The following is a 23,518-nucleotide window of genomic DNA, read 5'->3' as shown; positions in this document are numbered from 1 at the left end:
CTATTCTATTTCTATGGTTTGAACATTTCACATTGCTAGGTCAAACTAAATATACCTAAATATATTTAAAATTGTGTGGCGTGTTCCATAGAGAAAATTCAACATATATGAACAGATTCTAGGGCATAATATTAAGAGAGGGTAACATTTATCAATTGTTGCATTACAAAGTGATATTTAGTCCATTGATTTCAGTTTATTCTCATGTTATGTTGCAATGCACTGTACTTCATTGGAGGATATCCAAAATGGAGCAGTGGGAGGGATGTGATTCCTTTCATCACCTCTAGGGGGCATCACCAACACATCTCAGGGCCGGTCTTCCCACACCTAAGGTAATTCCACCTGCGTCCCTGCACCTGCCCCGCACCTGCAGAAAGATTACATGAAACGAAGTAAATCGACTTAATCCTCACATGATTACACACTAATCTCCCTTTTGCACGGTTCTCCAGGTCCCTTTTGCCAAAATGTTACTCATTTCTTAAAAGTAAAGGCTTAAGATTTGCTGGATATCACATCATTTCCAGTGGGTAGAGTTGAAGATCATAACACCTCAATCAAATGTGTCACTTTTCCCCTTTTTGTGAAATAATATAGACTCTAAACTGCCCCTCATTTTGCAGATGGGGCCCCTTGGGAATATGCAATCTTCCTTTTCCCTACCATGTGGACAATTACATCTGTTTATTCGTGCAGCTGTCAGTCAATGTGTTGGGAAATACGTTACACTGTCGGAGGAGACAGCTTAAGAAGGAACTGCATAAGAAGGCTGGCGTAAGGTGATGGAGGCGGTTTGGATGGTCGACGCTTGCGCGGGATACAGTAGATGCAACCGTTGGAGGAGGATTAGGAAACTGCGCCTAAATCGGACCCCTGCCGTACGCCATCTTGGCTCGAGCGACGCTACAGTGCGAGTCTGGTCCGGACCATTTCGGCTCTGGCCGGACCAGTTTCCTGGACGATAGAGGGAGGAGCCTGGCATTTCTGGAAGTCGGAGGAACAGCCAGTCAAAGCCAGCCAGCATCTGAAGCCAGCGATAGGAACCGGAGCAACGGTGGACTAAACGGCTCCAGGCTGCTGTGTTGGAATATCATTTTAATATTCACAAAGCACAGACGGTGTGTGCTGCAGAGTTTTAGTCGTCGACATGCACGCGACGGTCTTCCATTTGGGCTCGGGAAGCTGAAGCATATCGCAGCCAGGACACATTACGTTGTCGGTGGGATAAGCCATCTGTGTAGGGTGTGTGTGAGCTCATATTAAACCCAGCTAGCCAACCGTTTTTCGAGGTTCTCCGTTAGCTTGCGGTGCAGGGAGCATCTTGGTCGGTGCGTAACGCCTCCGTGGATGCTACTGAGGGAGTCCTGTGTCTGGCAGAGATACACACCCGAGGCATGCAACGAGCGAGGACATCTCCACACCCTGGGGTCTGCTCTCTGGGCACTATTTAGCTTAGCTCGCTGGCTAGCCAGCCTACCAGAAGGTGGGGCCGCGGAGTGACAGCCTCTTGGACGCCAGCTAATGTGGCTAGCCGGCTAACTTGGGACTATTTCAGCGGCCACTAATTTTTCCTGTCAGTAACATTTTTTTTTTTTTTAACCCTAAACAAGAAAATACAAAATCCGCGTGGGTGTGATATCTTGAGGAGAGCATCCTCGTTTTACCTAAATGACCATGGCGGACGACGACGTGCTGTTCGAGGATGTCTACGAGCTGTGCGAGGTGATTGGCAAGTAAGTACCCGTCGTTAATAAACGTCCATTTGCTTGTCTCTGCTTTGTATATATATATTTTTTACCGCATTTTCTCTGTTGTGTACACTGTTCCCTATGTGCTGGCCCTGCAGTTTTTTCAAGGGGACTTTCGTTGAGGTGAGGTCGCTCCTCAAAGTGCCATTTGACTTTATGTATTTGGTTGAATTGAATAGCATGCACACAGTTACCTTTTTATATATATATTAGGAGTTTCAGACCGTGCCTGCCATCACGACCTCCATGCAAGACTGTCTCTGACAAGCACATGTCTTGGTGTTCTTCTACCCTACAGTTAGCTGTCATATTGGCAGTCAGGGGGTTTGAGGCACAGGGCATGTGGGAGAATCATCTGGCTGCACATCTAAAATGTCTGCAGCCAGGATTGTCCTCCTAATCCCCCTGGTGTGACAGCAGCCAAACCTGCATATGCATCCTCCTAAAATGTGTCAGTCAGAGGAGGCATAACTTTTTCCGATGCACCAGTGAGGTAGTTATGTTTTCATAGGAACCAGGAGACTAACAGAAGCTCATTTAGACCAGGGGAGGCAAAATTTCCCGGTGCTATGAATATTAAAAATCTCATGCCCTGTTCTATATCCTGGGACTTCCTGTTGTCTTTGTTACTAATTGATGGATGGACCAAGACCACTAGAGTCCCAGGACCTCGGTACCCAGTACGTACTGGGGATGGCTAGTGCGGAAAATGGTGCAAACTATCTTCAATTTGAGAATGATGGATGAAAACATGTCTACTTGGCTTGACTCAAGCCGTGGATCATACAACATTTATCTTCTTTTGATAGTTTTATATCCACCTCAGCTGTCATGTAAGGTGTGCAATAGATGCGAGCTTCAATATAATGTATTTTCCTGCAAACATCAACCTACATGGAAATACCTATATATCCTGCTTGCAGGGGTTGATACAACCAGGCTGCCCCGAGGCTCAGGATATAAATAATGCCAGCAGGCATTGACTGCAGCACTCTGCCGTCTCCCACTCTGTTTTTAACCACATGTTGTACTGTTGGCACAACCGAAACCTGAGGATGTTAATTAATTCACATTTTAAATGGGAATGCTTTGTAGCTACAGGACACCGATTCGTAAACATTCTCTTTGACGTTCTCGTTTCTGGTTGGAGAATATTCCTGCTTCTATGTTTGTTACGACTAGTTAGTCCTTTACCCCCTGACATATAGTGTAAGAGCTCTCGTGGTCATTTGTTTCACATTAGATGATCCCGGTGCTGTTGTACGCTCGCGTGCCTCCTGCTAACCTTTTGACCTCGGCTCCTTTGAAACTTGTGCATAAACCCTATTATCCAATCCGGCCCTCCTCCTCCTATTGTTGCCCAGAGAAGTTGTCTATTATTGTCCCTGATCGGCTTGTGTCGGAGAGGAGCAGCCTGGCTGGGTGGGATAGAGAGCACCGGTCACTGTTCATCTCCTCTGAACTGGGACTGCACAGAGAGCCATGTTTAGGGTGATTTCCACTGAAAGACGGTTCGTAGTTTCATTTAAAGAAACCTTTTCTGTGTCAAGAATTGTTGACATCTTTCATTTGATCCTATTTCCCTGATGGTGTCTTTCTGATTGGCTTTTTATCAACCTCTGTGATAGTCCAGAACGATTGTTTTTAAGGTGCTGTGTGAATGCACACTTTAGTATGAACATGGGCTCCTTGTCTCCTTGTCCAGTGGGCTCCTTTCCTCCTTAGTGCCCCTTTCCTCTCCTCATTATTTTTGACGGAAAGATGTGCTTTTGCAGCACTGAGAGCTTACAAAGGTTTCAGAACCGAGAGCGAATGGAAAAAAACCAGTCAAAACTGTTTTTGTGGAACTTTTAGCAAGTCGGACTCCTCATTCATCGGGGCTTTTAGTTGCATGGCAACAGCAAGAGCTGCATATGTCTGTGTGACACGGCTATAAAGAGACGCAGGGACCGACTGATTTTACAGCTCATGCATGTAAATGTTCATTCCACTCCCCCGTGGTCATACTAGCCTTATTTCAACGGCAGAAGATCAAACGGGTCAGGTGTCAATTCGACGTCTAAGTGGATTAACTCCGTTGAAAGACGACTCGGTACAGAACGGGCGTGGGCCGCGCAAGCCCTGCTCATTATATCTTCATTGTTTTGTCGTTGACATAGTAAATGTGTGATCATGATGTGATGGGAGCATAATGCACTAAACCACAGGCCTGTTCCGGGGGATTTCAGCTCTCGTTGAAGGGTTTGCAAAGCGCTGAAGCAATTGGATCCATTTCTGTCTATAATGATTGTGTGTGAATAGGACTGTCTGAGTCACAGTGTTCTTTATTTCAGCCCTCGGGTGCTCATTAGAGGCAATGATGTCGGGATGTGCGACTCACTCTAAACCGATGAAGTTCTCAGCCTTCTGGCTGATTTCGCCTGATTTGGATAATGAAATTGCTTGGACGACACTTTTCAATCTTATGTTTTCTTGATGGTTTTTGGTGGTGTAATGAAGTTTTCCCCCAAAACAGATGCAATCTTGAGCATACAAACCTAATCTTCCACAAAATGCTTTGCTGCAAGAAGGCCAACTTTATAAGCCACTAGTAGCATCTCCTACTCTTAATCTTATGTAAGGCAACATCTTAGTTGTCACTTATCAGATGTTCTCGTAGCTTCAAGCTAGTTTAACCAGCATATATATATATATATATATATATATATATATATATATACACAGTCATTTCAGAACTGTGAAATATGTTGAGTATAATAATCTTAATTGTTTACTTGTACTAATGCCCTTCCATGTGCAGTATGTGCCGCTACATGCCAGATCAATAGGTGTGAACGGATGGTATAAAGTTGAATCTTTCTTTCAGACTACAAGGCCAGGGACTCCACAGGGTGGTTCAAACAAACTTGGATCCTCTTCTGGTTTATTTTTGTAGAGGAAAGGGTTTTTATGCCAAAGCTTTAGACCCTCCTGAGGGTGTCTCTGCTCTAAATTTCAATTTGCACCCGGAATACTGATTCCCCCTACTAATGTTCAAAGGGGTCTCCGATTTGCATAGGTAAGCACTCTGGATTATTGTTGCTGCTCAGACATTCACAGTGCTGCTGTTGAACACCACTGAACTTTGTTTAACTTGTGAAATTAACAGCTTACCGCTCGAGCTCATTTTGGGCAGTAGGGCAAACAGCACTTATCTGAGAATCCCTTTAGATGTTGTGTTCCCATTTTAAAGCACGGGCCTCTGTACGAAGTCATGAGTCATGACTAGATGACCGTCTGCGGGCATCACCACTAACTACCTGAGAAACTCTCATGTTTCCGTTTCTCACAGCTGGACAAACCCCCCCCCCCCACACACACAATTTATTTTTTGGGGACAGACTAACCACGTGAATGATGCTAGCTGCTGCTGGCCTCAGCTAAAGAGCAAAGTGCTGCTTTAAGCAAAGCTGGTCGCTCTCAGGAGAGCAGGACCGGTGATGTTGAGTCTGCAGCTACAGATGTGTCCTCTCCCTGTTTAGGAGAGAGAGAAAAGACCTGAGAGGAAATTTGGCTCATGGCCAGCACGGATGTTGAAAATGCACCCAATATCCAGTCTTTTGATTTACATAGAGCGGAGACTTGAAATGAGCCTCGCAGCACTCTGTAAGGATTGCCACTTTGGGCTAATGTTTGATGACTGCCACTGTCGGATGTGAGCCACGTGTGGGCGTTTTGTATGAGCCCACTCAGCACAGCTGCAGTGATGTCGGCACGGCATGCGGCCTTCTCTCTCTATTCCGCTTGCTATCTTACAATACCTTTTTATAATAGCGACTGTACATGACAATGGTCAGTCTTTTTATTCCAGACGATGAGATGAATTGCCTTCTAATTTCTTAAATCAAATAGCGACCCCCAACCCCCCCCCCCTTTTCACGTCGTAGAAACAGCCCCATTCGGGGAATTGATTCTCGGTGCAGCTCCCGTGAATTGACAGCCGAGATTACAAATGGGGTTGATGCATAAAATCTGGCGGGTTCACCCAACCCCACCTCATTGCTTAATGGCGGTAATGAGTTTTATTGACACACATTAGATCGGTGCCAAGGCGGCCTTACCCCCGCTGCATCACTGTGTCCCCGTGGTTGCAGCCTCATTGCTAGCTCCATCCTTGAGGAGCACCGAACTTTCTACTTCAACATTACCAACACTTGAGTTTCTTGAGCCGGTACAGCACCATTTAAACGGATCCGAGACTATTGTAGTGTTGGAATAGGGGCGTCAGAAGCCCCAACATGCACCCAGGAACCTTCCCACACACCCAATGCCCTCTTTTTAATAGGAAACACAGCTGCTACGGCACATCCACCCAGGGGGGGGGGAAAGGTCAGGGGGGTTGTCGGATAATTTGCAGGATTCCTGTGAACTCTGGAGGGAATGCTACGCGTGCCCAGTAGCATTTGGGTCCGCCTCTGAGAGATGTAGAGACAGCTGTAACACGGCAGGGGTGTGTGTAACTCTCAGTGGGCTAGGAGATACAAAATGCGCACATGTCTCCGCTTTCGGTGGCCGTTGCTCTGGCATTATGAGGCAAGGCAAGTTTATTTGTATAGCACATTTCAACAACAAGGTAATTCAAAGTGCTTCACATAAAACCATTAAAAGCATCAAAACAAGGCAAAAGGAGATTTAAAAACAATTAAGAACATTCATTGCATTAAAACATTTTTTTTTTTAAACAGTCAGAAATAAAATACAGTAGTAAAATGCAGAAATGCAGGAAATTGATTAATATATTAATTGAATGTGGTTCAATTAAAGGCAGCAGCAAACAGAAAAGTCTTCAATCTTGATTTAAAGGAGCTGAGGGTCTCAGCAGACCTGCAGCTTTCTGGGACTTTGTTCCAGATATGTGGAGCAGAAAAACGGAACGCTGCTTCTCCATGTTTAGTTCTGACTCTGGGAACAGAAAGTAGACCGGTCCCAGACGACCTGAGGGGTCGGGATGGTTCATAAGGTAGCAGCAGATCAGAGATGTATTTTGGCCCTAAACCATTCAGTGCTTTATAAACCAACAGCAGGATTTTAAAGTCAATTCTTTGTTGGACAGGAAGCCAGTGCAAAGACCTCAGAACTGGGGTGATGTGATTCACCCTCCTGGTCTTAGTGAGGACTCGAGCTGCAGCGTTCTGAATCAGCTGCCGCTTTCTGACAGACTTTTTACAGAGACCTGTAAACACACCGTTACAGTAGTCCAGTCTGCTGAAGATAAATGCGTGGACAAGTTTTTCCAAATCCTGTTGAGACATAAGTCCTCTAATCCTTGATATATTCTTCAGGTGATAGTAGGCTGATTTTGTAATTGTCTTGATATGGCTGTTCAGGTTGAGGTCTGAATCTATAACTACACCTATATTTCTGGCTTGGTTTGTGGGTTTTAACATCAGTGATTGAAGCTGAGCGGTGATTTTCAATTGTTCGTCCTTGGTACCAAAAACAATTACTTCTGTTTTATCTTTGTTTAATTAAAGAAAATTCTGGTACATCCAGTTGTTGATTTGTTCAATGCAGTTACCCAGCCCTTTTATGGGATTATAGTCCCCTGGTGACATAGTTATGTAGATTTGTGTGTCGTCTGCATAATTATGATAACACACTTTGTTGTTTTCCATAATCTGAGCTCGTGGAAGCATGTAGATGTTGAACAGAAGAGGCCCCAGTATTGAACCTTGGGGAACACCACATGTCATTTTAGTCAGCTCTGATGTGTAATCAGCTACAGACACAAAGTATTCTCAGTCCTTCAAGTAGGATTCAAACCAGGTAAGTGCTGTGCCAGAGAGTCCCACCCAGATTTTTAGTCTTTCTAGGAGTATGGCATGGTCGACTGTGTCGAATGCAGCACTGAGATCCAGTAACACTAAGACTGAACTTCTGCCATTGTCTATGTTTAAGTGGATGTCATTGAAAACCTTAACAAGAGCAGTTTCAGTGCTGTGGTGCTGTCGAAAGCCTGACTGGAAAACATCAAAGCAGTTATTTACGGCCAAGAAGTTGGTCAGCTGTTGGAAAACCGCTTAGTCAATTATTTTACTTAAAAATGGGAGGTTTGATATTGGCCTATAATTTTTCATCGTTGCGGAGTCTAAACTAGCCTTCTTTAGGAGCGGTTTAATAACTGCAGTTTTTAGGGCTTGTGGGAAGACACCCGAGAGAAGGGATGTGTTTACAATTTGTAAAAGATCAGTGGTCATGCAGTTTGAAATATTTTTGAAAAAGTGTGTTGGTAGAATATCCAAGCAGCAGGAGGATGACTTCAGATGTTGTATAATGTCTTCTAGGCTTCTACGGTCGATTGAATGAAATTGTGTCATGATATTTGAATGGATGTTATTCAGAGATCGGGGCAACACATATCCTGTGGTTGGTGTGGAGGCACTGACTGCTTGTCTAATTTTCTGAATTTTGTCAGTAAAAAAGGAGGCAAATTGATTGCATGCCCAAGTGGATTGGAGCTCAGCAGATACCAACACTGGAGGGTTTGTTAGCGTGTCGACGGTAGCAAATAAGGCGCGTGTGTTGTTCTTGTTTTTGGTTATGATGTCAGAGAAGAATGACTGCCTTGCATTTCTAAGTTCCAAATTATAATTGCGAAGTCTCTCTATATAGATGTCACAGTGAACCTGGAGATTAGTTTTTCGCCACCTGCGCTCAGCTTTCCGACACTCTCGTTTCTCTATTTTGACCAGCGTAGCATTTCTCCAAGGAGATCTTTGCTTACCCGAGACAACCTTCACTTTAGTGGGTGCAATGGCATCAACAATATTTTTTACTTTAAAATTGAAGCCATCTACAAGCTCATTGACTGAGAGGCAAGAGAGGGCTGGTGTGGAGGAGAACTTCTGAATAAATAGTTCACTGGTGTTTTCAGAGATGTAACGCTTTGTCACAACCTTGGTTTGGACATTTGCGTGCAAGGAGATTGCAGTCTCAAAGAAAACACAGAAATGATCAGAGAGTGCAACATCAGTCACAGCAACCTTGGAAATGTTTACACCTTTGGTGATGATTAGGTCCAGAGTGTACCCCCTGTTGTGGGTGGGTCCTGTCACATGCTGAGTCAGATCATAGTTATCAAGGACACCACATAGTTCTATAGACTCTCTGTCCTGGGGATTATCAACATGGATATTAAAATCACCAACAAGAACAACACAGTCAAAATCAATACAGATTACAGACAGCAGTTCAGTAAACTCATCAAAGAAGGTTGCATAGTATTTAGGCGGTCTGTAAATGTTTGGGAATAAAGCTTGAGTGGAATTCAGAGCCAAATATTCAAAAGAACCAAAATGACCAAAGGACATCTGCTTGCATTGAAGAGAATCATTAAATAAAACAGCAACTCCACCTCCTTTCTTATGCGCTCTTGTTTCACTCATGAAACTGAAGTTGTGAGGTGTTGATTCAATAAGAACAGCTGCACTGTTATCTTGATTTAACCAAGTTTCAGTTAAAAACAAAATGTCCAGTTTGTGCCTAATAATAAAATCATTGATTAAAAATGTTTTTCCTGACAGAGACATGACATTTAATAAAGCTAAGTTTAATGTGGTTAAAGCTTTCTTTGCCCAATTTATTTGGACAGGCTGACGAGGAATGTATGCTAAGTTTGCAGGTTTACCATTGTTTCTTCGCAGCCTCACGTTTCTTTTTCTATAAACTTGCAGGACAGGAATTGAGACGGCTAGCTGCATACAGGGCCCCGACTTTTCCTGGAGAGAGTTATTGGTGGCATTAGCATTGTAGCCTGGACCCAGAAGATATCAATTCTTTCCTTTATCAGGTAGGGGAGACAGAGGATGATTGTGGAACCGTCGAGGAGTGGGGCGAGGAGTGTGTTTGGTTCCAGCAATGACCAGCTCTTTCATGCGGTCAGTGAACTCCAGGTGGGGGGAGGATGGGGAGAGTGTGAGAGAGGAAAGGGACCTGGATGGAATTTGGGGGGTGGAAGTAGGTGCTGGGGAGGGAGGTAAAGACTCCTCGTCTAGGAAGGGTAGGGAAAGTGGGAGATCGGAGGCGTTCCCTGATGATGAGGTTTGAGACTCCTCCTTTTGGCTGTCGTTAGGCGGGGGCATCCTTCCCGTAAGGTCTCCATGGCGATGCTGTGTGGTTATCTCTTGTTTAGACTCCTCTTGTGTCTTGTCCTTGGCAGTAGGGACAGACGGGTGACGCAGGGAGAAAAATAGGTTAGAGATAAACAGTTTTACCCCCGACTTGTTCAGGCAAACTCCATGTGCTGTAAAAAGATGTCTGCGCTCCCAGAAAAGGTAGAAATGAGAGAGAATTATCATATGCACCTGTGACACTAATGCAATACACGGTCTGATGGTTTCTGCATGGACTTGACTTCTGTGTTTATGTGAGGAGTACCACTCAGTGTGGCTTGGACTGTGTGCAAACACTCACAGAGGGTTGTAGGAAGGAACACATGCGTTCTAGCTTCCATTGCATTTATAACAAGAAACTCAACCGTATAATATCTGCCGCCCCATTGGTCCAGAAATAAGCTGAGTTGGGTAGGTCTCCCTCGCTCAGGTCTCTATAATAAAGCTTTTATTTTAGCTTTTACAGCTGTGCTGCACACCACTGCTCTATAATTCCCACTGGCGCGAGCACGGCTACGATGCCTAGCTAACCACCCACTGTAAATCCAGAGGCTGGTGTGTGTGCGTTTTGTATGTATGTTTCTCCTAAGTGCTAACTGAACTAAGAAATCACATGTGCACCGAGGCTTCTGTGTGTTTTTGTAGGTGTCTCTCACTAACTGGGCACGTCTGTGTTTCAGGGGTCCCTTCAGCGTGGTGAGGCGCTGCATCAACAGGGACACGGGCCAGCAGTTTGCCGTAAAGATCGTGGATGTGGCCAGCTTCACCTCCAGCCCCGGCCTCAGCACGGAAGGTGAGAAACGCGGCAGACCTGGCGCCAGCCGTGGCTGCAATTAACAAGAGGGACAAGAGAGGATAGCTGTTAGCAATGCTGTCAATCACAGAGACTTACTTACATCTTTGAAAAGTCGAACCAACCTGTGTTGTGCAATACTGTTTGGATGCGATCGCAAACACCGAGTGTACAATGGCATTCTCACACGCAAATATATGAGGCATAATGTCACACACACGCTGGTCCCAGATGAATAATATGCTGGGACTGCCTTCCATTGGCTGCTTGTGTGGTGGCGAATATGCGTGAGATATTGAAGCGCGCCACGTCTCACCATGTGGTTTTGTGCTCCGCCTGTGTGTTTTAAAAAAAGAGATGGATGGAGACAAAGATCATAGGCGTGTGTGTGTGTGTGTGTGTGTTGGGGCTCATGTTGGCGTTCGCTATGTGCCATCTGTGATGCCTCAGTCAGAGATCAGCCTGGTAGCCAATAACAGCAAGACAAGGAAGTGAGCCAAGGGAGGAGAAACCGTAGATGTGGAGATGTACACTCGTGTCTCCGAAAAGCAAAGTCCTAAATATTTTTGGGCTTTTGTAATAAGTATTGTTCTGACTTATTCTATCGACAACAATACAGAAATGGCTCTAACATGCATCATCTCTTAAACTGAATTCTTGACTTTTCTAAATATTGAATGAATATGAATCCAGAAGGAAACCGTTGTGACGCCCTCATTTCTGACATTTAAGAGAAGAAATGAGCAAGTGGACACTCGATGTGGCACGGTAGAGAACTGGAGTGCAGCCAGACCTGCAGAGTGGTTTCCTGGGACCTCATACCGCAGCTTATTAAGAAGGAATCTGTGTCAGCATAAATGTGAGTGGAAAGGAAAAAGAGGCAGAACTGCTACACGCTAACAAAGGTTCATACTTATGTATTAATATCACTCTGTGTGTGTGCATGTGAGGGGGGTGGACGAACAAATGATGAATGGTGTAATTAAGAGTTTGGGAGTATTGAACAAACGAGGGAGTGTTTGGATTTGTGGAGTTTAATAAAGATGAATATAGAGAGTGAACATTCCAGCTCTATGGGGTTTGAACAATACATTCGTGCAATTTGCAGTAATATTAGTTAGATGTGTATTGTATAGCCCCAGACACACTACCACCAGTGCATGACGGAGCATTTTTGAATCATCAGGGTGAGCTCCGTAAGCCGGGTTTTGTCCCACAGCCATCAGATGCAAAACCATCACGTACCAAACCGAGTGAAATGATTAAACACCGCATCCCACATCCTGGTCTCGCCCAGACCGTCCATGTGAGAGTGGATTTGGAACGGGCCCAGTTGACTGGTGTTTCTTTCATTCAGACGCTTCCAGGCCTCTCTGGCTCCCTCGCTCTGTTGCAGTGCCTCCCTCCGCTGCCGTGCGGACACACTGGGCAGCATTGTTACGCTCAAGAATAGACACTCAATGAGACGGGCGGAAGACGAGTGTAAAGGGAGGGGGGGGAGATAATGAAGGGGAAGGAACAGTAGAATGGGGGCTCTGTAGTGGGGACACGGCGTCATTTCTCTGGGTTGCATAATGATACTGGTCTGTCACGACGCAACGAACACACACACACACTAGACTTGCAGATGGGGAGTGGAGTGTGTAAATTAGGCTTTTATGGAGTGAGGAGCTCAACAACACCACGTCTGCCAGCCTTCCTCAGCACTCGCCGTTAAATGTTTTACCACTTGTCTCTCCAGTTGTTGGTCATTTCATAAAGGAGAGAGAGAGAGAGAGAGAGAGAGACTGTCCACTCCTCTTTGCAGTGTTCCCCCTCAGTGTTGTTTCCTTTAATGAGGCAGTCAAAAGATGAGGAATGCCGCGGCCGTAATTGTATTTGCCGTGCGAGCCGGAGGATGAGAGGGGATGATGTTAATGAGCGTGAGCCAGATGTGCATTTAAATGTGCAATTAAAATGATCTTCTCGTGGACCCACATCTGGTGTTACTTGTCTTGTCTGCGAGATACCAGCGTGTCAGCTCGCTTGTCATTCTGCCTGCATGTGAAGGCTCACCTTGTACTGCCATCCATGCAGAATGGACTCCTTCTGCGTGTAGATGACATGCAACTCCCTCTGGTGGTGGAGCTGAGCTGTAGCAGGTCTGTGGAGGTGTGAAAGGAGGAGAGGCGGTCTGCTGGGCATGTCCTCTCTGCTTTTCATCTCCTTAACTCGTCCTCCAGGGACGTGGAAGGGTTTAGCGAGTGTCTCTGCGGAGGAGCCGTCTTTTCTTTCTCAAATGAACATCGGGGAGCTTTGTCGCCCAAAGGTCATCTGATGTTTTCCAAATGATGTTTAGTTTAAATGCATTCTCATCATGTCATTTTAATGTGTCTTTGTACCGCAGCATCGCCTCCATGAAAGCTTTTTTAGCTTTAGAAAGTCTCACTGGAACCTGCCACCTCATCTAGTATCTCTACATATTATTATTATTATTATTATTATTATTTGGGGGGGAATAGCACAAAGCCATATCTGTCCCTCAGTGCTGACATGTAGGGGCATAAAATACAGTAAGTGGTTGGAAAATGTCAAAGACGCTTCAGACATTCAACACTGGAACTACTGATGCTACGAGGAACACAAAGTCCTTGAGTGAGTCAGTGGAGGAAGCTCACTGTGAAATTTGAACTCGTGAGAAATTCAAAAGATGAATCGGTTGGAATGTTTCAGCGAGAAATCATGAGTTCCAGTATGTTTGTTTTGTCTCATCGTACTTCCTTTCTTTCTCTCAGATCTGAAGCGAGAGGCCAGTATCTGCCACATGCTGAAGCACCCCCACATCGTGGAGCTGCTGGAGACCTACAGCTCCGACGGCATGCTCTACATGGTCTTTGAGTTGTAAGTCTCCGTCGGCTTTGATGCGTTCTTATTTGAGGGTTTGATATTATGTCTGGTCTTTGTTCTTCAACAGGAAGCACCTTTTATTTCTCCACCACCACAGCTGCTGATCGGCCAGACACTGTCTCTGCTCAGCTGCTGAATATAAAGATGCTATACCACAGGCTAAATCTAACCAGCGGTTTGCACATGTTTGCGCCTACTGATCTCACACCAGCCCCCCTCATTTTTGTGGTTTTAGCCGTGTGTATGTGAAGATCTTTACCTGGTTACAATGTTAATTGTGTAGTTTAATATGTTCTGTTGGAGCGGAATACCTGAAGAGATCATGCTCAGAAATTCCCAGAATATATAAAATATGAATTATTAGTTATAATAATCATTTTAATTGGAAATAATCAGTGCTGAAGTGATGAACCGTTTTTTTTATGGCAGCGAGCAACAGAATCATACTGGCTGGTGACATATTTATTTCTATTGCGGCCCTGCATCCTGCTTCTATGAATCCACAGGAGACGTCAGAGAGCCAGCTCTCTGCGTCGCCTTCAAGGCATTTCTTGTAATTTTCTGAATCAACTCCTGGCTGAGAAGTGCGATAATAAAGATACAGTGCCTATATGTTCAAGCCGGCGACAGCGGGTCATAAAATTCATGCACTCTTTTTCTTTTCTTTTTTTAAATACTATTCTTAGAGGTGCTCTTATCTATCATCGGTAGAAACCTCATTCCTTCCTCTTTCTCTGTCTTCTCAGTATGGACGGAGCAGACCTGTGCTTTGAAATCGTGAAGAGAGCCGATGCCGGCTTTGTGTACAGCGAAGCAGTGGCCAGGTAGGACACCCAGTCTGGGAACTGTGGGTAGAACATATTGAATATTAATAAAGCCTGAAACAAAACCACAATTTCTGGATGCCATAAACAACCCCTCCCCCCTCCTGTCTGTTTCTGCTTTCTGTGCATCCAGTCACTACATGAGGCAGATTTTGGAGGCTCTTCGATACTGCCACGACAACAATGTGATTCATCGCGACGTGAAGGTGAGATCTCTCTCGTGTGTCCCAGACGAAGCTCCTGAAACCACCGAACATGTCTCCGAATCTTTAACTGAGGCGTGTAACTTCTTCATCCCGAGGGGTAATAAATGAACGTCCTACCACTGAGAAGATGGTTATCTATGCAGTCTGTGCGGAGACAATAAAGGTCAAAAGAAAACACAACATCCGCTCTCCACATTGACCTGTTGCTTGTTTTATTATGTGGCTTTAAGAAGAAACATGTCTAACGGTTTGCATAACCGCCTAGAAGCCCAGGCGGTTATGGTTTGCAAACCATGCTGGGTTGTATCGCATGTCGGAGAGGCTAGGTCAGCCCTTTTAAGAGTTCTTCTAGTCAGATTAGCATCAACCGGTGATTCCAACAGGATTAGCCATCAAACACGAGCAGACCAGATGGAGCAGTCCTGACCCGCTACCAACACAACAGAGTCCCCGGAGGGATCAACGCAGCTTTGTTTTCAGTGTGTGCTGCTGTGTGTGTGGGGGGGGGGGGTCAGACCTGGGTGAAGTTTGCACATTACTGCGAGGTTTGTTTTAACTTGGGAGTGCCAGATGGTCTGCTTTTAACTCGGGAGCAATTCGGAACGAGTGTAGTTGGTTTTCAGCAAAATAAATAAATCAAAGTTGTTTTCGACATGTACGGTAGTTAAGCACTCACTGTGTGAGGAAGGGAAGATATTTCTGTTTATGCATCTCATTATTTCCACATGTTTTTGTTTTTTTTAAGAGAAGAGTTTGTTTGTTTTAGCATTATTCATCAGATACACTCGACCCATTATTACCACGACACACACTTTCTCTCTTCTGATGCTTTCTCAGAAAAGCTGCCATGAAACTAGAATTCAAACAGTGATTCCCACACAACACAGGTGTTCACGAGCCAACACAGTAAGAATAGCTCAGCAGTAAGAAAACTTTTATTTTTTTAACAAAAGGAGGAGGTACGTTTTACAGAGAATTAGCCGACGCGTCCAGCGTTTCTCACATTTATCTCTCCAGTGATCAGATATTAACTTGTGGTCACTGTTGGCCAGCAGGTGGACGCGTGGTCAGTTCTGTGCAGCGGCGGTTGGAGTTCATGATGCAGATACTTGTTCTGGGGGTGGCTGAGGGGGTGTTGGGGTTCGTGAAAGCCATCGCCGCAGACGGTCGTCTGAACTCCGTGGTCGAGCTGTTGGACGTCGCGTCGGTTAGGAAAGGGAGCCGGTTGCCGAGTCGGTGTCCGAGTGCTCGGAGGGCAGTTTTGCGCACTGAGCCGGACAACAGAAAGTACATGACTGGATCCAAACAGCTATTGAAGGCGGAGAGCAACAGCATCACCTCATTGGTGCGGTCCACCAGTAGCAAGTAGTCGCACGAGTCCGTCCCGCTGAGCTGGGAGAGGATGTAGACGGGGCGGAAGGCGTGGTAGGGCCCGAAGCACACGGTGAACAGGAAGAGGACGAAGAAGGACTTCTTGGCGGTTCGATCGTACCTCTGTGCGTTGGGAAGGTCCGGCTTGTCCCGGGACACCCTCAGCAACTGAGACGCAATCTTCGCGTAGGAGACCACCAGCATGACGAAGACGAGCCAGAACAACAGCACCAGCAGCGCGTTGAAGTAGGCTTTCCCTTTGGCTTTGCTGCTACGCTGCTTGTATTGGAAGCATTGGTCACTGTGCTCTCTGTCCTCTGCTGTGGCGATCATGGGCACCAGCGCTGCCAGCGACAGCCCCCACAGAGCCCCGCATGCCACCCAGCTCCACGGCCGGCAGCGCCCCCACAGCATCATCCTCATGCCCCTCTGTGCCCTGCCTTTCCCCTTCAACCTCATGTATCTGTCCAAGCTGATGAAGCCCAGTAAAGTGATGCTGATGTACATGTTCATGTAAAACAGGTTCCCCACCATCTTGCACGCCACAGATCCCAGAACCCACTTGTTCCCGTTCGCATGGTAGAAAATCCTGAAGGGCAGACACGCCAGGAGGACCAGATCAGCCACGGCACAGTTGATGAGGAACACCCGCACAGAGTTGCGGCTTGAATGTAGGAAAAGGAAGACCCACAGGGCGAAGAGGTTACCCACGAGGCCAAAGAAGAAGAACAGGGAGTATAGTACTGCCAGCGGCAGACGGAGGGCGTCGTCATCAAACGAACATGCCGTCTGGTTCGGGGAGGAGGTGGAGAAAGAGGAGGGGCGAAGAGAGGTGGCAGAGAAGAAGGATGACATGGCAACTGGGAGGGAGGAAGTCGAGATAGGAAGAGAGGCGTTAGATGAGCCGGAGGCTGAAGGAGTGAAGAGGAAGGAAGAGGAGGATGTGGTCATTCTGGCTGAGCAGTGTTCACTTCAGGGTTGTCGATCATTTGCATCTGAGAGAGAAGAAACAAAGCCGGTGGTTAGTTGAGCGCCCTCACTGCGAGACTGCATTTATGTATTGTATGAGTAATGCACAGACACAGACGGGTGGGTAATATGTGGGTTGTAGTTTTTAAAGGTCACACATGTAATCATTGTTAGTGATGTCGATTCTCTTCTGAACTACAATTCTCTTTCCTGTCGGTCACAGATGTAGTGTTCTACGGATGGGAGCTGGACTCACGACTAACTGAAAGTTCATTGTTCATTCAACCCATGAATTCCCGTTCCAGCGTTACAATAATGCCGAGGAGCTTAGATGCACACACGGATGAAGGAAAGGAAATCACTCACCATCAATGGTTGGGTCGAGCTTTCAGCACAGCCTCAGGTTTAAATGTTGGGGAAAGTGCAGAGAGGTGTGGAAGCACAGCGGTCCAGACAGTGTTTGTCCTCCATCAAACTGTTATTAGTTAGAAAACGCACTTGTACGACACGATATTATGCAAGAAGAGTCCTCGTCCTGAACACCTTTTATTGTGATGTTCACCTTTTCTCTTCCTTCTCTGAATGAGTCATAAATCCTGCGCCACTCTTTTCTGTTCCATCCTTTCGACTGTCTGCTCCTCTCAGCTCTTGTCCTCTCTTGCTTCATGAATTGAAAAGATGTCTCATGCACTCTCCCCTCTCTTGCTCTCCTAGACGTGACTGTTTAGTCTGCCGGTCCTCGCGCCTCTGCCTCTTGTTCTCTCCCCCCCCCCCCCTTCTTCCTCTCTCTCTGATCTCGCACCGCCTCAGTCCACATCCTCCACGCCCCTCAATTCCCCGCTTACGAGAAGTGAAGACAGGAAGTGAGCCCACCACACTCATCTGCCATGTAGCTCTCCTCAGCCCAGCACCGTCCCTGTCAGAATAATATTTCTGAAATTGGCTGAATACAAACAAACAAGATGAACCCCAACAGTTTTCAGCAATTTTAATTTGCATAACAAAAACAAATGATGTTCTAGGTCGAATGTAACGCAACACCTTGCTCTTCCTTTTTCCGAGAGCCAGGTCTCTAAAAAGAATCCTGCGTCTCACTTATTGCTGTGATCCCTTATCTGCTGACGTCTTCCTGGGGCAAGAATCAGCATCGTGATTAGTGTGGTTAGAGTTGTGCGCATTGTCTTGTCATTGTGAAACTGAGGCTCACGAACCAGCAAGATCCCATCTTGCACTTTTGCACAGAGAGAGCGATGCTCTGCACAGTTTCTGTAAACTGCAGAGAATTTTTTTTTTTCTTTTTCTTTGTCAGTGAAAAAAAACAACCCTGAAGTCATATCACATGTATGTCGTGTCTCTTCCAGTTTATAGAGTAAATAGAACCTGTTGAACGATATGGAGCATACATGTACTGTTCATCTTCTCTCTCTGCAGCCTCACTGTGTGCTGTTGGGCTCAAAGGAGAACTCTGCTCCGGTAAAGCTGGGGGGCTTCGGAGTGGCGATCCAGCTGGGAGAGTCTGGTTTAGTAGCTGGAGGTACAGTAGGCGCCTCTGACTGAGAACACTTCCTACTGTACATTTGCACACACACACACACCCCGCCTGTCTCCCAGTGGACGGAGGGTTAGTCTCTCTTTCAGGACTTTTGGTTTGCAGACATGAAGGCATTTTCTTCCATTTTTAAAGACGAAACAACTAACGCAAAACTCCCAAAGCAGCCCTCCAAAGTATATGCCTCTGCATCCTTATAACCTTGTGACAGAAGTTATTTCCTCAGATGTCCCTTTTTTTTTTTTTTACCATTAACACTGAAAACTCTTCTCTCTCCAGGTCGAGTCGGCACACCCCACTTCATGGCCCCGGAGGTAGTGAAGAGGGAGCCGTACGGCAAACCGGTGGATGTGTGGGGATGTGGAGTCATCCTCTTCATCCTCCTCTCTGGCTGCCTTCCCTTCTACGGCACCAAGGAGCGCTTGTTCGAGGCCATCATTAAGGGGAAATACAAGGTAGGAGCTGATTTACACGACACCGTCAACGGTGCCCTTTAGCCGCTGCAACGTGCGTCAAGGGTTACAGACGACTGAGCTGTGTGTTTGTTCCATCGCTTCACCACTTCACTGGTGTTGTGTGATGATGTCATACATGCGTCTCAAAGTGTCCTTGTGTGTGTGTCTGCGTGTTTGGGTGTGTGTGCTCGTCCAGATGAACCCCCGCCAGTGGGCCCACATCTCGGAGAGCGCCAAGGACCTGGTGAGACGCATGCTGATGCTGGACCCGGCTGAGAGGATCACCGTCTACGAGGCCCTCAACCACCCCTGGCTGAAGGCAAGCTCGCACACATACAGCTGCTAGCGCTGCATTCCCCACAGCCAAGGAGCTCTCCCTGCAGATGTGTGGTAACATTTAAAGAGCGACAGACATTTGGTGTGATGTGGGTCTTTGAGCTTTGGCCTTGCTGGTCTGATGTTGACTCAATAACACTTCCTTCTGCTTGGAACCGCCGCTCTGCATTCACATCCGTTGTGCGACTGCTCTAATATCTGTCTGTGTGTGCTCGTGTCCCCACCGTTGTGCTTTCCACTTATGCTTATCTGTGTTTTTGGTGTGTGTGTGTAGGAGAGGGACAGGTACGCCTACAAGATCCACCTGCCTGAAACAGTGGAGCAGCTGAGGAAGTTCAACGGCAGGAGGAAGCTGAAGGTCAGCATTGATGTTACGCTCTCAGTGAAAGATTACGCAGCTGCTTCTGATGACCCCAGATTAATATCTCGTCAAAATGTTTGCCGACACTCTCAACAGGCCTGTCCTCTGAAGGCCTCGCATGTAAACGCATACAAAGCATGTACTTCTGTCGAGGCTTCGTGTAACAGCCGTATTATCCGTACTCCGTATCCCAGGGTGCAGTGCTGGCAGCTGTTTCCAGCCATAAGTTCAATTCCTACTATGGCGACCCCCCAGAGGAGCTACATGACTTCTCAGATGACCCCACCTCCTCAGGTAAATCGCACAACACTGTCCTGGTGTCGCGAGGTTTGGTTCTTTAGAAATGTGTTCGTAACGGAGGGATTTAGCGATTAGTTTGTGACACACACTGGATTATAGATAATATAACCAATAACCAGTGTCTGTGTTTGGTCTCCCGACATATTGGCATGTGTCATGTCAGATCAAAAGAACACCTTCACTTTCTAGCCCAGTTTCTATTCTATATATATATATGTGATCTCCAGCTGTCTGTGTCGACCTTCCTCTGTTTCGATGAAGACAGATGTTGACCAACGGCCTCACTTCCCTGTCTCAGCCGCAGACTTTCACTTCCTCTGATAAGTAGACGGCAGGCCGTGCCTGCCAGCAGTTATCGGCAAACATAAACTACTTGTGTCGCCGTGATGAACTGTAGAATCTGAGCGGTGTAATACACCGTCGCCCAATGAATCAGTGCAAAGCTCTTCACATCCTCTGCTCAGGTTTATGTGTCGCCGCTGCAGCCAGATGTGCCTTTGATAGCTCCTTTTTGCTGAGGCTGGCGGTCTGTAGCAGTCATGCTTCCTGCCGACTGGTTTATTTTCGGCATCGCAGACCTCCAGACATGTTGCCGGTCGTAGACTTGTGTAGCACAGTCGATGCTTGCAGCAGCTTGGCAGATTATTCATCGATTTAGCTGATTTTCTCTCTCTGTTGCTGCTCTTTCCTCTATTCCTCCTCTGCCTCCTTTTTATTCCCTACCTGCCTTAATGCCTCCCCGCACCGCCTGCTCTCTGACTTCCTTTTGTCTGTCTTTGTGAGGGGCTAAACTCTACGTCCCTAGTTGCAGAACACCTCTAATCTCAGCCTGTGTCTTTGGTGTTGTTTCTTTCTGCTGTGCTGTCTCTAGGACTGCTAGCTGCTGAAAGTACGTATCCCTCTCCCCACCCATCGAATCTCTGTGTGATACCATGACATCATCACTCGCTTTTTTTAGTTGCATCTTTGTCTTCTGAGCGTTAAATGATATATGGGGGTCCTAATCCTCCAAAATGGCATTTAAGGGGTTTCAAGATGTTTAACACGAACACCGTACATAAAGAGAAATAAATAAATATAGACGTACTCGTAACACACCCACCTTCCCTCCCTTCTGCTCTGTACGTAGTATATGACCATAAAGGTAATAAAAACATACGGTGAAAAGTAATAATGGGCAGTGACTCAATTATTTTTTTCAAAGAGGCAGCCATTTAAGTAAGCATTTAATAAGCTTTTAGTTATTATTGATCTGCTGAAAAAGCAATTCTTGGCGTTGCTTGAAATGAGTCTCCCTAATTGGAGTAATATGAAGCATGTAAACAGACCTCCAACGAGGTTTTCCCAAAGTTCGTGACGGGTTAGATTGTGTTTCCTCTCTGATGCCTCACAGTAATATCTGAATCAGTCTCCTCATGAGCCCAGCGTTATACATGTGACCTCCATATTCATCTTTCATCTGTTGTTCATACAGTACAAGTTAAAGGCCTGAGAACGCTTTTTAAGAAATCCGATTCCTTTTTCTACATTTTCCTATATTTATATTTATAACCTGCATTTTTCTTGGGCGTACTCCTCCCAACCATCATCCACACTGTGACTCTTTGACGTGACCTTCCTCTGATGTTGTATTGATGCTATGTACCGCTGTTTCTCTGGTTTTGCTGCATGTGTGGGTGTTGCAGCAGGTACTTGGGGTTAAATAGTTCTGAGTGTTCTCTGTGTTTTCTGTTGTGACTATCTATTGCTTGTCTTTTTTGTTGTCTTTGTTATTCGTCTCTTTTTTTTAATGCCCGTTTGTGGATGAGTGTGTCTGTCATGTTCAGTGTTTGCGTTTGGGGAATGCTTGGTGTACCTGTTCTGTGTGCATAACTTCTACGTGTGTGTGTGTGTGTGTGTGTGTGTGTGTGTGTGTGTGTGTGTGTGTGTGTGTGTGTGCGCGCAGGGGCGGTTTCACAGGTTCTGGACAGTCTAGAGGAGATTCATGCATTGACGGACTGCAGTGAGAAAGACATGGACTTTCTGCACAGTGTCTTCCAGGACCAGCACCTCCACACCCTGTTAGATGTGAGTAAACCACAATGTCAGGACCTCTTCCTCTGGGATACCGAAAGCGCCCAGTAGGTGTCACTGAGAGTCCAGAGGCGGCTGCGTACAGTATCTGTACCTTCTACTGACTATCAAGCGGACTTGGTATTGGTTGGGTTTTCATCTTTTATGGGAGTCAAATTGTTCTCACATGTGAGTTGTTGTCTTTTCAGCTTTATGACAAAATCAACACCAGGTCGTCCCCTCAGATCAGAAACCCTCCGAGTGACGGAGTGCAGAGAGCCAAAGAGGTGAGGCCCTCGCTGCTCTGTTCAATGTTCTATATTATGAGCATTCTTAATGTTCACAGCTCTTCTCTCCTCGTCTTTATTTTCTTCACCAGGTTCTGGAAACCCTCTCCTGTTACCCAGAGAACATGGAGGCCAAGGAGCTCAGGAGGATCCTCACACAGCCACACTTCATGGTGCGATATTTGTTTTGGTCCTGTGCACGTGGCGCATGCTTATTGGTGTGCGAGATTATAAGCTGCTGTGTTATAAGCAAGTACATGTGTTTGTAAAACACTCTGTGTGTCAGTAGCATGATTAGTGGCCAAAGAGGATTAGTGTAAGCCACACTCTTTCCAGTTGTGTCTTCACATTCGTGACCGTCCGTTGTTCACTCCAGGCTCTGCTGCAGACCCACGACGTGGTGGCCCACGAGGTCTACAGCGACGATGCGCTGAGGGTGACCCCCCCGCCCACTTCCCCTTACCTGAACGGAGAGTCCCCAGACAGCACCAACGGAGACATGGACCTGGAGAACGTCACCAGGGTTCGCCTGGTCCAGTTTCAGAAGAACACCGACGAGCCCATGGTGTGTAGGCGGACACAAGAGACGCACATGTTGCACACTGCACTCAATTTCACATGTGGACAAATTTAAACTCAGTATGTCGTAGAAGGTGTTGACACTCTGCTGTTGTCGGTTACACCTCTGACCCTCTCCGTCTCTTCTAGGGCATCACTCTGAAGATGAATGAACTCAACCACTGTATTGTGGCCCGAATCATGCACGGTGGAATGATTCATCGGCAAGGTATGCATCCATATCACGTGCAACCTCACACCACACGTGCGTATTTATTCGGCCCATTCAGCCACACGTAGCTGGAGATAACGGTTTCTCTTATTGGACGAACTTCTGCTAATTGAAACAATGAAATGTAAGTCTCGATAACCTCTTGGGGTTTTTTCTCTGACTTCTGCTTTGTTGCGCTGGTGTTTCAACACCCAAGAGCCTCATTTGTGGCCTTTATTAAATCCTTATTCCTCCGCTTCAGGGACTCTGCATGTAGGAGATGAGATCCGGGAGATTAATGGCATCAGCGTGGCCAATCAGACGGTAGAGCAGCTCCAAAAGATGCTGGTGAGTCGCACGCATCCCATTTTCTCCTCCTCGCTCTCCACAACAAACAGTATTCATAGCGTGTGTTTCTGTGTTATGTCGTGTAACATTTGATTTGCATTTGATGTTGCT

At 46.3% G+C, this 23,518-nt stretch overlaps 2 protein-coding genes across 3 annotated transcripts in view; one reads left to right on the top strand and one right to left on the bottom strand.

Moving 5' to 3' along the window:
• Nucleotides 1–1,058: 1,058 nt before the first annotated feature.
• caskb (calcium/calmodulin-dependent serine protein kinase b) overlaps nt 1,059–23,518 on the top strand; it is a 28,909-nt gene continuing 6,449 nt past the window's right edge. For both annotated transcript variants that reach the window (XM_079296165.1, XM_079296164.1), the window contains exons 1-16: nt 1,059–1,736; nt 10,582–10,694; nt 13,469–13,574; nt 14,327–14,404; nt 14,538–14,610; nt 18,382–18,484; nt 18,779–18,954; nt 19,151–19,273; nt 19,565–19,648; nt 19,846–19,945; nt 21,897–22,018; nt 22,213–22,290; nt 22,383–22,463; nt 22,667–22,855; nt 22,999–23,077; nt 23,322–23,407. In XM_079296165.1, the coding sequence (XP_079152291.1) occupies nt 1,672–1,736; nt 10,582–10,694; nt 13,469–13,574; nt 14,327–14,404; nt 14,538–14,610; nt 18,382–18,484; nt 18,779–18,954; nt 19,151–19,273; nt 19,565–19,648; nt 19,846–19,945; nt 21,897–22,018; nt 22,213–22,290; nt 22,383–22,463; nt 22,667–22,855; nt 22,999–23,077; nt 23,322–23,407 (1,656 nt within the window). In that variant the 5' untranslated portion in view covers nt 1,059–1,671. The remainder of the gene's footprint in view (nt 1,737–10,581; nt 10,695–13,468; nt 13,575–14,326; nt 14,405–14,537; nt 14,611–18,381; nt 18,485–18,778; nt 18,955–19,150; nt 19,274–19,564; nt 19,649–19,845; nt 19,946–21,896; nt 22,019–22,212; nt 22,291–22,382; nt 22,464–22,666; nt 22,856–22,998; nt 23,078–23,321; nt 23,408–23,518) is intronic.
• Nucleotides 15,649–17,579, bottom strand: gpr34a (G protein-coupled receptor 34a; the record flags this gene model as incomplete). Its single annotated transcript, XM_079296465.1, has 2 exons — nt 17,317–17,579; nt 15,649–16,976 (listed from the first exon to the last, which is right to left on the bottom strand). The coding sequence occupies exon 2, from the start codon at nt 16,930–16,932 to the stop codon at nt 15,649–15,651; it is 1,284 nt and encodes a 427-aa protein (XP_079152591.1). The 5' UTR covers nt 16,933–16,976; nt 17,317–17,579.

Source organism: Melanostigma gelatinosum (assembly GCF_949748355.1).
Source record: "Melanostigma gelatinosum genome assembly, chromosome: 24".
NCBI lineage: Eukaryota > Metazoa > Chordata > Actinopteri > Perciformes > Zoarcidae > Melanostigma > Melanostigma gelatinosum.
This window is presented reverse-complemented; position numbering and strand designations above follow the sequence as displayed.